At 41.7% G+C, this 14,301-nt stretch overlaps 1 protein-coding gene across 1 annotated transcript in view; it reads left to right on the top strand.

The window, feature by feature from the left end:
- The window catches only part of arhgap39 (Rho GTPase activating protein 39), a 55,305-nt gene that overhangs the window by 35,432 nt on the left and 5,572 nt on the right, over window positions 1–14,301 (top strand). Inside the window, exons 3-8 of the mRNA XM_076141531.1 lie at window positions 5,179–6,472; window positions 7,673–7,837; window positions 8,136–8,321; window positions 9,985–10,198; window positions 12,443–12,516; window positions 13,562–13,761. Of these exons, the coding sequence (XP_075997646.1) occupies window positions 5,179–6,472; window positions 7,673–7,837; window positions 8,136–8,321; window positions 9,985–10,198; window positions 12,443–12,516; window positions 13,562–13,761 (2,133 nt within the window). The remainder of the gene's footprint in view (window positions 1–5,178; window positions 6,473–7,672; window positions 7,838–8,135; window positions 8,322–9,984; window positions 10,199–12,442; window positions 12,517–13,561; window positions 13,762–14,301) is intronic.

Here is a 14,301-nt window from a genome sequence, read left to right on the forward strand (position 1 = left end):
CTTGACAATCAGATATCATAGAGACATTTCCATCCTCCACCGAATGCATCTGATTTAGTGGAAACAAGTGGCAACCGTCCAATTGGGTATGCACTTGTCGCGCTCCCCAGTCGGTGCAATTGTGTTGAGATCGCCAATAAAACTCTTTTTGAAGAGTGAAGTTGCAAAAACTGCCTCTCTTCCGACATCATCGCTCACTGTCCTGCTGGAAATATGGTTAGGGTTAACCATGCGACTAAGCCTAAAGCTTTGGGCTGTTCCATACCATCAGGAGGCCTGGTCCCTAGTTGGTGCTTGCAACAAGAGGAGGAGGCGCTGCCCTCCTGCACCCCCAAACTGCAACATACAGCTGGACCTTCCTGATTTCCCTTATTTGGCCATCAAATCCCAGCCTCCTCCTCCATCTCCCCTGCACTCCTGTGGATCGGAAAACTCTCTGGCACGTCCGCCCCCACCAACGTAACCTGCGCACACTCCCTGTACAAAGACTCGCCGACCATACCGCTCTTTACTGTGGTGCCGTCCTTGAGCAGTACTTATTTGGAGTATTTTGGAGTTCTTATTCTTTTTATTCCTTATTGTTTTTATTGCTGTCCTTCCTTTTCATTTACTTCTGATTTGATCGCACTTTTAGATTATTCTAATTTGAGCCAATTTGTGAAGCAGTCCAGCCATTACAAAGGGCACACAGTTAACCTTGTGCTCTCTTCTGTTTTCTGCGTGGGTGGCTGATCTTGCCGTCTCCGCTCATAATGCAGTGTTCTTCTAAGTTCCCCTCCTCTCTCCTGACCCCAAACCCCCACACTGATCTGCTTCCGCACTCTCTGCTTTACTCTCTGTCCCTCGCTTCTGTGAAACCTTTACAGCTCTCAAACTATTTTCCTTATATTAATGATAACCATGGCCTCAGTGAAGAGGATCTTGTCAGTGTTTTTAAGTACTCTTGCACAAGCATTTTAGATTCTATGGCTCCAATCAAATTAAACAGATTTTAGAAAAAATCTTTAACACACTCCCCCCTCCCAACAGAAGTTTTGTGTTCATGATTTAGTATGGCCACTGAGGGATGATGTCAGAAAAGGTTCCCCACCCCTTGTCCTATATCATCATCCCCTGTGAAATAAGTCATTTTAATTTTAAAAGCTTGGTGATGCCTCTGCCTTGTGTGCTCCTCTCCTTTGGGGGGTCCCCCAGGGGTCTATTTTGGGTCCCATGTTATTCGCCATTTACATGCTACTTAAAGCATATCATGGGTTAACACAATATCAGTATCCTCTGCAATGCTGATGACACACAACTATAATTACATGTTCCCTTAAAGCCTGATGGCCAAGCTGTTTACTCTGTTACGTCCTGCATTGCTGAAGTTAAAAATGAAGAGAATGTCCCAAATTTTTTTGCCACTGAATTAATTCAAATCTGAAAAGACCTTAATTACCACCTGTGGCCCCAGCACTAGTAACACCAGCAGCATTAACAACCTCTCGTCCAGCCGGAGTTTAGTGTGAGTATCACCTCCCTGGCCCTGGGCCCCACGGGTCAGCTGTCTTTCAGCACCGGGGCTCCGTGGTTGTTTCAGGACTCTGCGGCTCCCTCCCTTCCTCTATTGCTCCTCTATTGCTCACTCATATTTTTTTATAAATATGTTGTCATTGGCAGTGTCAGTGTTGAATAGTTGTATGTAATGTATGCATGTATTTACAGGTGTCTTTGATGTATTATCCAAAGAAAGGCCAAATATAAACAAAGATAAAGCCAGGCAAATAAATCATTCTTCTCCTTCTTCTTCTGATTATTATTGGTAGTAGTAGTAAGTGTGATATATACAGTCAGACCTGTGATCACTGAGTTATGGCTGGCTGAGTTATTATTTCATTGTGCAGCTGGAGTGCCAATTGTTGGTCAATTGCAGGTCATATATAGTAGTATATTTGTTACTTTCTTAAAAGATAAACTAAGAGCTTAAATGTAAGGGTTACTGCTACAGTGACAGAGAGGAACAAAGACAGATTGGAGGGGGGAGAGAATGTATAAATTGATTTGAAGGTCAAATGATCATGACTAATTGATTGGAAAGCAGAACAGTGTTCCCTGTGTAATGGATTACTGACAGAAGGAGGGAGGAAAGATAGGCTTGCACAAGGAGTGGGTTGCTAAATGAGTGAGAAAAAGGGCAGTATAATTGCAGAGTAGCGGTCTGACTGAGGACGAAAGAAAGTGGGTTACATGTCTATGACTGTGGCGCATGTTGATATAACCCAACACAGCCCTGTGATGCTCAATGCAAGTGTGTTTCTCTCACATTCACTCACACACATATTAGCATACGCATACAATCACACGCACACATTAACATTCGCACCCACATTTCCACTATTCATTCCTGGTCATGGGGATCATTGTGTGAAAGTATTTTGAAACGGAGGGTGGCCAATGCTGCAATTGATTTCACACTTCCCTCCTCTCAACTATTTTGCCTTGTTATTCCATTCCAGGGCAATTTTCCTCTTCCGGCTGTTGTTTGATTAATGGCTAAAGTTTAGATGCATGAGTGAGAGAGTGAATTAATGAATTATGTATCATGTACAACCAGAACTGAAGTGAGTTAAGGATTGTTGCCAAAAACGGCTGCTGTAGGATATTATCATCTTTTGCAGTGTAATATTGTTTCCTTTTTTCCCCCAAAAAATATTTGGGGAAAACACATTATATGCATCAGATGACATGCGGCTTTACATTACAACCCTTACCCTAACATAGAAAATAAAATAATAAGAATAACAATTAGGTAACACTCAGATGGTACACATGTAGGAAAACAAGGAAAAAACAACCCACCCCTGAACCCATTAACCCCAACATTCACATACACCCATGCTGGCCCACTGGGAGAGAAGAGAACTTGACAGAAAATTACAGCATTTAGCAAACCATCCTTTAGTGTGGCAAAACCAGCAAGTCCGTAAAGTGAAAGTGAAAATCGGTATGTCTTCTCATTGTATATTTAATTTTCTCAAGTTTAAGAGAAAGCACAGTGTCATTATTAAGCGACTGTCAAGGGAGGGGGGGCGGGGGGAGGAGATTTCCACATTAGGAGAAGAAGACGTCTGGCAAGTAAGGATGTGAAATCATTTCAGAGTTTAATCGACCTGACTCATACGGGGTCCCAAAAATGGCAATCAATGGACAGGGCTATAAATGCCCATCTCCCATTATTACATTGATCCAGAATGCGGTGATAGTCTCTGAAACAGAACAGGTTCCGTTTTGAAAGTAAGCAAACCATCCCATAATTGTTGGAGAGGGAAAGTTAGGGAAACATCGGTTTGCAGGTAATCCATACAGTGATGACAGAAGCTGTTGTCTTCTGAATACAAAGGAAGGAAAGGTATGCAACAAGGAAACACACACTTTGTTTTGCCACACCTTAAAGTGGAATCAGATATGAGGGGGGAAATAGGTGATCGTAACATAATGGACCTGAAGGAGATGCAGTCAGTGCTCAATAACACTTCCACAGGCTCTCTAGGAGGAGCCCAAAATTGAACCAGGAACCTTGGTTCCTGAAAATGTACTGAAAATATCCAGAGATTACAGAATAATTGGAAGACAAGATGCAGGGTCAGTTACATACAGCAGACGTCTGTATACAATGATAATCAATATTCAACACCATTACGAATAGCACTTGAGTAAAAGAGTGGAGTACTTTAGAGCCGTGGCCAGTGGTTCAATAGCTAAGGTGAAGAGAAATGGCAGTGAAGGCCAGCCTTGGCGTGTCCCACATTCTAGTGCAAAATATTCGGAACAAATATTGTAGCAAATGACGATGTGTTTTATAATCTCACCCAACTGATAAATTTATCTCCAGTGCCACAATTCTTTATCTTAACCTTTTCAGCATCCAATTACATGACAATCTCAGGTAAATTATTGAAATGTGCTGAATGAATGATATTTAAAACAGTATTAAAAAAAGTTGCAGAGGTAAATGGAATAATAAATAAATAATACAAGGCAAAACCCTTTCTAAACGAAGCGCAATAGTTATGGACAAATTATTTTACATCAGCATTTAGTAAAGACAGAGGTCTATAAGAACCACAGGAGCCGGGATCTTTTGTCTTACATGTATCGATTCAATCTGTTGAAGCTTGAGTCAGTCTGGAAACAAACCATTTTGCAAAGATTCATTAAACATCAACAAAAGTAAATGTGCAAATCTATCAACTCTGTTGGAGATACATCAGTACCTGGGGCTATATTAGATTGCATTGCTCTAATTGAAAAATGTAATTCTGAAAAGCTCTATAGAAGAGCAACTAATGTAAACAAGAGTAAGCCAATAATAAGGAGGCATGACATTCTCAAAGCAAATTGTTTAGCATCACCCAATGCTCATGCTGTTAACATGGGCCTTAGCATTGTCTGGCAATTACGTTTTTTTTCCACATCTCTGTAGCTCAGTGGTTCCCAAACTTTTTCTGCAGGGCCCCCCTTTTATAGATCAGAATTGTTTTGCGTCCTGATCTTGTTTAAAGCTGCCTGAGCCCAAGTCACCTTGGATTATGATCAGGAAAGACAGAGATCCTCATCTCATCTCATCGATGTCAATCTGTTGAAGCTCACTTGCACGTTGTGACATTTACACAGTAGTTGTAGCAATGAAACATGACGACAATGAGTTGTAGTTGCTCTCCAGATTTCGGCTTCGGCTTGGCGGTTCTGTGTTTCCTGGTCCAGCAGAAGCTCTTCGACCAGCTTGAACACACCCTTAAGCAGAGTGGCTATAGCTGTGATGTTGATGGCCAGTGGGGAACCCCAACTATTCTTGTTTTGCAATGTAATCTGGATTCAAGGTCCACTTATTTCCTATCTTTGATGATGCTATTATTATGTATTCTTTGTTTGTATTCTTCAGGTCAGTGTGGCCAACGCCGTTTGTGTTTTCTGTTGAATATTTACAGTAGCACAGCCAGTGACCTGTAGAGTTGGGTTGTACAGGTGGTGAATAATAACGTTAATGCTGATGAATAACTGTGTTCTGTACCAAAGGGATAATTGTGTAGCACAACTGTCATGGTTTTGTTAGATGAGTCCACGTGTGTAACACATTTTCTTATGAGGATAATTATTGGATGAATAAACATCTCCTTTCCTCTTGTCTCCTTTCCCCAGGACTTCTCCTTTTAGATGGAACACTGGTACAAAGGAACGAATGCTCATCAAGGTGACTGACCGAGAGCCTAGCTTCCTTGCCCATCAGGGAAATGGTTACTCACCCTGCGATCCTCCCACTCCCTCAGTTTCCTCTGGGGGGGGAACCACCCCACGTACCCGCCGTTCCTCTGGAGGAAACCCGCCCTCCGAGCCAGAGGGATCACCTGTTCTGTATGCTGACCGCCGCCTCTCTCCCTTTCTGAAACGGGCCGAGCTGGGTGGCACTGGCTCCCATCGGCGCTCCTCAGCTGACTCCCAGCCTCCCTCACCTCGCTACGCCTATGAACCTCCTCTTTATGAGGAGCCACCATCAGAGTACCAACCCCCTCCCATCTATGAAGAGCCCCCCACAGACATGCACCTCTCTGATCCCTCCTCTTTCTACGGCACCGGCAAGTCACCCGCTCGCAAGTCTTCAGCTCCCCTCTATCACTCACCTAAACAGAGCCAGTCGCCCTATGGTCAACTGGTTCTGACCAGGCAGAAATGTCCAGAAAAGGCCCAGAGCCTGGAGTACAGCCCTGTTGGCAAGGAGTACGTCAAGCAGCTGGTATATGTTGAGCAGTCATCTTCTAGCCCACGCTTCAAGACGGCCGATCGTTTGTTGCGTTATGGTACCACCGGGGGCTATTGTGGCTCATATGGAGGTTCCTACACACTGCAGCACAGCCAGTCTCTGATCAGGGATCCTCGCCTACTGCTGGACTACAGTGGGGAGGGTGGAGAAGGAGGCCAGAGGTTGCTGTATGAGGACTCCATATCTTGGACATCTAGCCAGACCCACTCCCTCTCTTCCTCCTCCACCGGCGGTCCTGGGACTTTTTCCCCTGGTGGAAACCGCAAACGCAGGAGCCGCAAGCCTTCTTTACCACAGGAGCTGGGACGCTGCGGGGGTCCTGACGGGGAATTGGCAGGCACAGCTTCCGAGGCAATGCTGGCGCAGGCGAGGCTGGCATGGGAGGCCCAGCAGGTGATGAAACAAAGAAGCAGTTGGGACTCCGGGCAGGGTGGAGGCATGACGCAGGCTGGTGGATCCAAGGATGGCTATGAAAGTGACGGCGCAGTGCCACTACCATTACCAGGACCCGTGGTGAGGGCATTTAGCGAGGACGAGGCGCTGGCACAAAGCGAAGGACACCACTGGAAACGCAGCACTTTTGATCGTCTCGGCTTCCCTCAGGCCCTACTGGAGAAAAGCCTCTCTGTACAAACCAACCTGGCCTCCCCAGAGCCTTACTTGCACCCCTCGCAGGTACTGCTGCATGCTGTGAATATGCATGAGCCTTTTAGACTCAAAGAAAAATGGATCTAAGCAAACATTAACATACAGTTTACCTCCTAATGTTAATCATTTACTGGTGTATTGATAAGGGATGATGCTAGAAGACACATTCATTCATTCATTCAAATAAAAAACATCAAGGGACCAGAGATTCTAGAACTTTTCCAAATCATTTTGTATTCAACCTGATTTCTGGAAATGTCCTATAAACTTGTGCAATACCTAAATGGGAAGTTAGACACACGTCCTTGACTGTGCAATGGCGAGAGTACTCACTGGAAGAGCAGTGTCCACCTATTACACATTCCATGCCAAGGCCAAGTCAGTCACACACAATGGGGAGTCTTTGAGCCCAATGATGTCATTTATTTGCAGTTATTATAATGCTGTTTCAAGTGAATGGTAATCCTTATACCCTCCTTTAAAATAATAAAATGGAAGAAATTATTGTTTGAATATGTGAAAAATGCCCTTTGTTTTCCTGCCTAGTTCAACCACACAGCCACTCTGGGGCTTTATTGGTATTTGCTTTGTGGCAGAGGGACTGAGTTGGCTCTCACATTAATTAAATGATTGACAAAGTTCATCAACTGGGTCGCTTGAATTTCGCTTGCTCCACATATTCCCAAATTACTAGAGTTAGTTAAAGTACAGTTTCTGTGCCTCGAAAGCAGCTCGGCCTAGATGCAGCAATATGTGTTAGTCCGTCCCTCTCTCCATCTATCTGTCTAGAACAATATAGAGGTTCAAATGGATATTCATAGTACTCAGATGATGATTGTGGTGACTCCAAATATGGTGCTTCCACCTTTTTATTTGGACTTTGGAAGTATGTGGATTTTGATTACACTTGGCCTTTCATCTAGCATCACCCTCAGGACAGATTTACATTCTGTAAGAACAGCATGATTGACTATTGTGTTCATTATTTTGTATTGAGTTTCAGTAAACATACAGCCTCAAGGATAAGCTAATAGGACTTTAGGATCCTTTAAAAGGTATTTTTTCAATTCATTCTACAATAAAAGTGAGACTGAGCACAGTTATTTATCACGGTGTGTCAAGGAATCCAGCTAATGTGCTTATTGCTTTAGAGCTACAGCAAAGAAGTGAAGGTGGTCTCATTTCCTCTTTCAACCTTTTGTCTTCCTCCATCTCTCTATTCATCAGTCAGAGGATCTCGGAGCTTGTGCCCAGTTTGAAGCCAGTCGAAATGCCAGGAATATAATGCCAAGTGCCAGCTGTGGCGTTTTCCCAGAATTCACTCTGAGAAAACCATCCTCAGAGACCGACATTGAGAACTGGGCGTCAAAGCACTTCAACAAACACACACAGGTACTCAAGAGAGCACAGCAAGCCTTTGAAAATGTGTTTTTTCGAAAATGAATATGTATTACCTGCAATATATTCAATACACCTATTGAATAGAAAGATGTTACCATTGCCATTATTCTGCGCAACCTTGCAACTGCACTGCTAGGTAAACAATGATAGCATAGTCAAAAGTACTTAGTATTTACACAGTAGCAGTCTATTTATAGTTCATTCAATCAAATGTTGAATTATAATCTGCTCGCCCGCTTACCCTTTCTCTTTGTCTTTATTTCCATACCACACTTCTTTGCTTTCCCAGGGTCTGTTTCGAAGAAAGGTGTCCATTGCCAACATGCTAGCCTGGAGCAGCGAACCCATCAAGAAGCCCATGATTGTGACCTCCGACCGCTCAGTGAAGAAGGAGGCAGTGGACATCTTTAAGCTTATTCAGACCTACATGGGAGACCGGCGCTCCAAGGCTGACCCCCTTTCCGTGGCTCTGGAGGTCTGCAGACATTTCAAGACACACAGCCACACACACTCACACTCACACACACATACACACGATGGTAGAGAATATTAGCTGTGCTATTTGTGGTCACAAACGCTCACCAATTACAACATTAGAAAGACACCCGGCACTGAGGTTTGGCGGTAAGATTCTTTTGTGTGTTTGCTGAAAGCTAATATGTTTACATGGAACACAGTCTTACCTGATTGTTTCCAACTGCTATAGACTATCTGAGCCAGCATGTTTTTAGTTGTTCAGAATTCCTGACTATTTATTTTACTACTTTATTAGACACATCTGTACAACCTTGATGCATTTACGTGCAATATGTGTACATGTGTCTTTTTCCTATCAAGGGCCATTTGGATATTAATAACATCATTCACAGGCTATACAAAATGATCAACCAGATTTTGTTGGTCAAACATTTTACTCACCCCTAATGCTATGGTTGGTACAGCTTCTCTTTGATTATGTCAGTTGGTATGGATGATGTTGCAACTCGCAACTGCTTTTTCAGGTTTGGGTTAGTCAATCTGGAGCACAGTCGACTCTTTGCGAGGGTCAATTTTGAAAAGAACTGCTCATAGCAGTAGGTTGTTCAGACGCATATTTCAGCGCATGTCTCCTCAGAGTGGGAAAATCATGAGCGTTTATGTAATGTCTACAGAACTTTAAGTGGGTGGTCGCTTTACTCAGCTTTCAGCTCATCATCGCTCTGTAGCTGAATCATTTCGTGTTGTAGGTTATCAGGCACACCAGCTGGTCCACAATAAACGGTATAGCAAAGATGTTCAGCTGCTGTTGTTTACGTTTATCTTTCACTTAATGCACCAGCATATTCAAATGCCATAGATGTTTTTTGTCGTTGCAGTGCTACTCCCTTTGAGTTGAATTTTCCACAGCTTTAATTCAGCTTCAAATGATTTCATGTTTGAAAGCAGAGAGCTGAGAACATGGTTGGGGCCCTGCAACTTGACGTTCTGCTCTGAGGTCAACCATGAATGTCAGATCACATTGCCACTTGCTATCACTGAGTTAGCCTTTTCCTCTCCTCTCCATGAGTTTCTTACCTTCATCCCACAGTTCTAAAATTACACGAGTATGTTTCTGCAACTCAGCCACTGCACTTCACAATGATAAACAAGATCACTGTACTTCGAGTCAAGATCAATTAGTAACAGTATCTCCCGAATCAAATGGGCTGGATGTTCTGCACACCCGGTATAATTGATGTGCCGTTTGGGAACTGGAACTGAATAAAAGGACATACCATTTCCTGTCCAACTGTGTTGTATAGCTCTTTTACACCTATTTTGTACCTGTGAACCTCAGTAGAGAGCAGTTATCGACTGGATAAGCAGTCATATATCTACTTGTACCTGCTTGGGCTCAAATGTGTGCTTGACCCTACTGGCTTGTATGGCAGATCAGCTGAGTTTACGCAAATCATTATGGACTCAAAGTCCTTCTGTCCTCTTACTTACTATATATAATATGCTCACTTATTGAAAGACTGACTGAAATTTTATCAATTAATATATTTTATCAACAAACAATACAGAATACAATACATTTTCACTCTTGTAGATGAGTCTTGTTTAACATACTTTAAAAAAAGGATGCTGACCATCTTTACCTTACCTATCTCTGCCAGGTGGTGGTGCGTGGCTGGACCAACCAGGGTTTGCGCGATGAGCTCTACATTCAACTCTGTCGTCAGACTACAGAGAACTTCCGCTATGACAGCTTGGAGAGAGGATGGGAGCTCATGGCCATCTGCCTGGGGTTCTTCCCCCCCACGCCCCGCTTCCACGCTTACTTAGAAGGTTATATCTGCCGACACATGGACCCCCTCAATGACACCAAGGGTAAGATGGAACACACACACACTCCACAGACAAAGCCAATAGTTGTTTGATCATTAGTTGGAGTGTTTAACAGGGTCGGCATAAGTTCCCACAACCTTTTGCCCCCGGTAGCAGCAGGCCTCATAATGATGTAATGGTCAGTTCAAAGGGAATGTCTCAACAACTACTGTCCAGATTGCCATGAAGTGTAATGTAGATGTTAACAATTTTATCTTTCTTATGGAATCACTAGCAGGGCAAAATTCCCCTTTGCCAATACTTATGATCAGATTAGGTCAGCCAGATACTGTATAACATCACATTTTCACTGAATAATCAGGTCATCATCTAGTCCAGGGAGAATTGATCCTAACTTTTTTGACGACGGCCTCTCCCACGGCCTCCCCATGTCCATTACTATTATAAAAAATTTAATGAGCCTCAAGACATTTTTTAGGTCTGTTATTGAGAAATACAAAATCAACAACATGTGTATTTCAACTAATTTTTTCCTTTCATTTTTTTATTGACCAGATACAATGACATACATGGGTTTTCTATTGAGAAGATGTGTGTAAAAGAATTGTACAGGTTTTGATAATGGTGTCTTATTGATGTCTGCGATAAACTACACTCAGTAATGTCCTAGGTGGGACTGGATGAAGAATTAGAGAGGGAAACGTGATACAGATATAATAGCCAACTGGTATCTTCACCATATCCTACAGTATTCTAACCAGAAAATCAATGAGATCCATTAAACCCAAATCCCGAGAAGAATATCAGATGCTATAGGAAGCTCTGTAATAAGGATAAGATGCTTAACTTCAGCTACTAAATAACATTACAGATTGGTGTCTATGAGCTGAGTTCCATCTGAGACAAATAATAAGTTCTAGGTGTGTTTGAAAAATTGACCCGTTCCATTTGTGTCTTAACATGTCAGACAGAATAACACTGTACTGGTGATTTGCCTCCCCCCACAGGTGGTAATGTAGAACAAATACTTTTGAGTTTGACCTAGTGGCTTACTGAGGAATTTGCCTACTGCTGTAGAACACTTCTCGAGTAGTTCATACTGTAATTTGCAGTTTATTTTGTGGTTTATACATTTAAATGAATTAATAAATGAATGAATAAAAATGTGTGAAAGTGAAATTTACATTCAGTGCATTAAGGTTTATGTATGTTTACTATACACGGGAAGCATGTAGGCAATATGCTGACTGTGATGGAGGCTTTTATAGGTTTGATTTATTGAGAAAAATATTTTGAGTTTGACGGAGACAGGAGACAGACAAGCCTGACTGAACACTGGCTCAACAAATATATAATATTTAAATGGTATACATATCTGTTATTTATCTTAAGAGGCATGCTTTAAAGATATTTCCACATCTGTTGGAATATCTTTGTATCTAATTAATCTTTAATTACTTCAGGTATCTAATTACTTTATCCATCTATTTCTTTTTTTAACCCGTGAAGCTAATTAAAAGCTTATTAAAATGTCATTAATGCAATACAATGTTTTCTATCTCCATCTGGTTTATGAGCAATATTGTCATGGTCATATTAGTTTATATGGTCAAATTAGTTTCAGACAGCTACCAAAGTCTGAAGATAATCTTCCATGTGAAAGATGTTGGATCCAAGCTAAATAATTTAGAACACTACAAACACTAAAATGAGATGATATCTATATCTTCGTATCTATCTATCTTAGTTATGTCATTTAGTTTTACCAATACAAGCACTTCTGTTTTCCAATAAAATATTAAAATTAATATTTAGGGACTGCTGCAATTCATTTGTTATTCACAGGTATACCATGGAAAATAAATGCTACAAGTTGATAATATTTTGTTTGCTTTATTTTAATTAAAAAACTAAAATATATTTTTTGTTAGTCAGTTAAAGGTGCAAAGTGAACTTTCAAGAGAATTGAGATTAACACGTCTGAGCTTGACCTTTTTTAGCAGGTAAGATATGCAGTCGATACAAAATGGTGATGAATAAATCAGAACCGTATCACTTATGTTGCTGTGTAAATAAGTATGGCAGTAATAAGTACTAATTAGTACAGCCTTTTAGGTTAAAGTGCCCTTAAGCCAGTGTGCTTCCTGCTCGCCAGCTTGTTTCCGTTTCATCTTAAAATGACTGAAGCCTAGTTTGTGGAACAAAGTTTATAGAAAAGAAACCCGTCAGTTAAAATGAATATTTTTTTTAAATGTCCTCACTTCTTTTTTTTGTTTCTTGCTGCAGGAGTGGCTATCAGCAGCTATGCCAAATTCTGCTACCGCAAACTAACAAAGGCTGCTTTGACTGGAGCCAAGAAGGTATGACTGTCAAATGACATACATCAGTTATTTAATAAGTTAGTTTTTTTGTGTTAGTCTTATTTGACACTTAGTCGTGTGTGCACTGTGTCATATGTGAACGTTTAATTTGTGTGTGCTGGCAGCAGTTTGTGTCTGTGGCAGTAGGCAGCAGGTTGGCATAGTGCCTGTAAAGGTGTATTGCCAGTAGGGTACTAATAGAGATAATTAGTGGACATGCACAGCTCAGCTTAGTTTTTGGCTCCTGATAACCTCTTAAAAGTCTCTGCAAGCTTCCACAGCACAAGACAACACGTGATGCATGTTTTTCATTTGAGTAGCAATATTACTGTGACATGGTTGTGTAGCATTTCAACAAAACCTTCAGATAAACCAGGAAAACACAACCAATCAGGAGAACGCATCAAGTAACGCCTTAAGTAATGACTTAAGGAATGCGGATGTCTCAAAGCTGACTTACTTCTGATAGCGGTAACTTGTGCTTCAGGGCAATTGCTCTCATATGTAAAGTTTCTTGAGATAAACTCAATTGAATTAAATTATATTCTGGTTGGGGGCATAATTTGATCTGGCTGAAATCTCAAGCACTGCCTCTTGACCAATCACCTCGTTTGAAAAATAGCGTCACCGTTCCCGCAGGATCCCCATGACTTATCTTTTGGGCATTTCTCAGTATAAAGCACTGCAGAGATATTTAGATAGCTGCAAAATCTATTTCATTCCCCAAGGATATTCTTGACCCATGCTTCAGCCACGTCTGCAACATGGCAGTAAGAAAGTTTGCAGCGTTGTGATACCTATTAAGCCTCATTTTGATATTGTCATATATCAAAACCCTGCAGCTTACGCAAACAAGTCCGAGGTCTGTTGAGCTTCCTTCATAGTACAGGCCCCAGGCAGTGATAAAGTACTCATTTATTTTGGAACCTAGACCTACCTAGTAGCAGCTGCCATTGGCCCAGGTTTTCAAATGCTGAAGTCTTTCTTCGCCCTTTCAGTATCAATATTCACTTGTCTCCCTCTTTGCTTCTCTCTCCATGTCCAGGGCTTGCAGAAGCCCTGTATAGAGGAAATCAAGCATGCCAGAAATGCAATCTTCAGCCCCTCTCTCTTTGGCTCCTCCCTGGAGGAGGTGATGGCCCTCCAAAAGGAACGTTATCCAGATCGCCAGCTGCCCTGGGTGCAGACTCGTCTCTCTGAAGAGGTGCTGTGTCTCAATGGAGACCAAACGGAGGGGATCTTCAGGTGAGAAAAAGGGAACACACAGGATTATCAGAAGAACTGTACAGAAAGGACAAAGGAGCTTAGACATATATTCAGTATGAACCTATGGTAGTGTTTTATAAAAGATCATATGTCAGGACCCGTCAGAGCTCGCCCTTGTAGCCCCCACTCTTTGCCTTAGCTAGCTCTAAGCTAGCTCATTAAAGACCTGCACTATTTTGGAAACCTTCAGTAATTTATCTGGGTATAAAATAAATATTTCAAAGAGTGAATGTTACTCTATTAATGCATCAAGTTTGCAACTCCATCAGGCTGAGTTGCCCTTCAAGCTCACTCGCTCTAGGTAGTCTAAGTCTACGAAGTCGAAGCATCTCAATATTGACAGACATATTCTCAGGTCTTATCTGTCTACTTTAAACAAAATTTAAAAAGACTTGGAGATGGAGCAATTTCAATCTCTTTAATCATAATAAAAAAGCAGAAAGATTAATGGCATTAAAATGAAGGTTTTGCCTAGATTTCTCTACTTGGTGGAAGCTGTAATCAGAATTCTATGTGTGA

Source organism: Genypterus blacodes, unplaced genomic scaffold (genome assembly GCF_046128005.1).
Source record: "Genypterus blacodes isolate CSIRO-AG114 ecotype Tasmania unplaced genomic scaffold, CSIRO-AGI_Gbla_v1 ptg000019l_1, whole genome shotgun sequence".
NCBI lineage: Eukaryota > Metazoa > Chordata > Actinopteri > Ophidiiformes > Ophidiidae > Genypterus > Genypterus blacodes.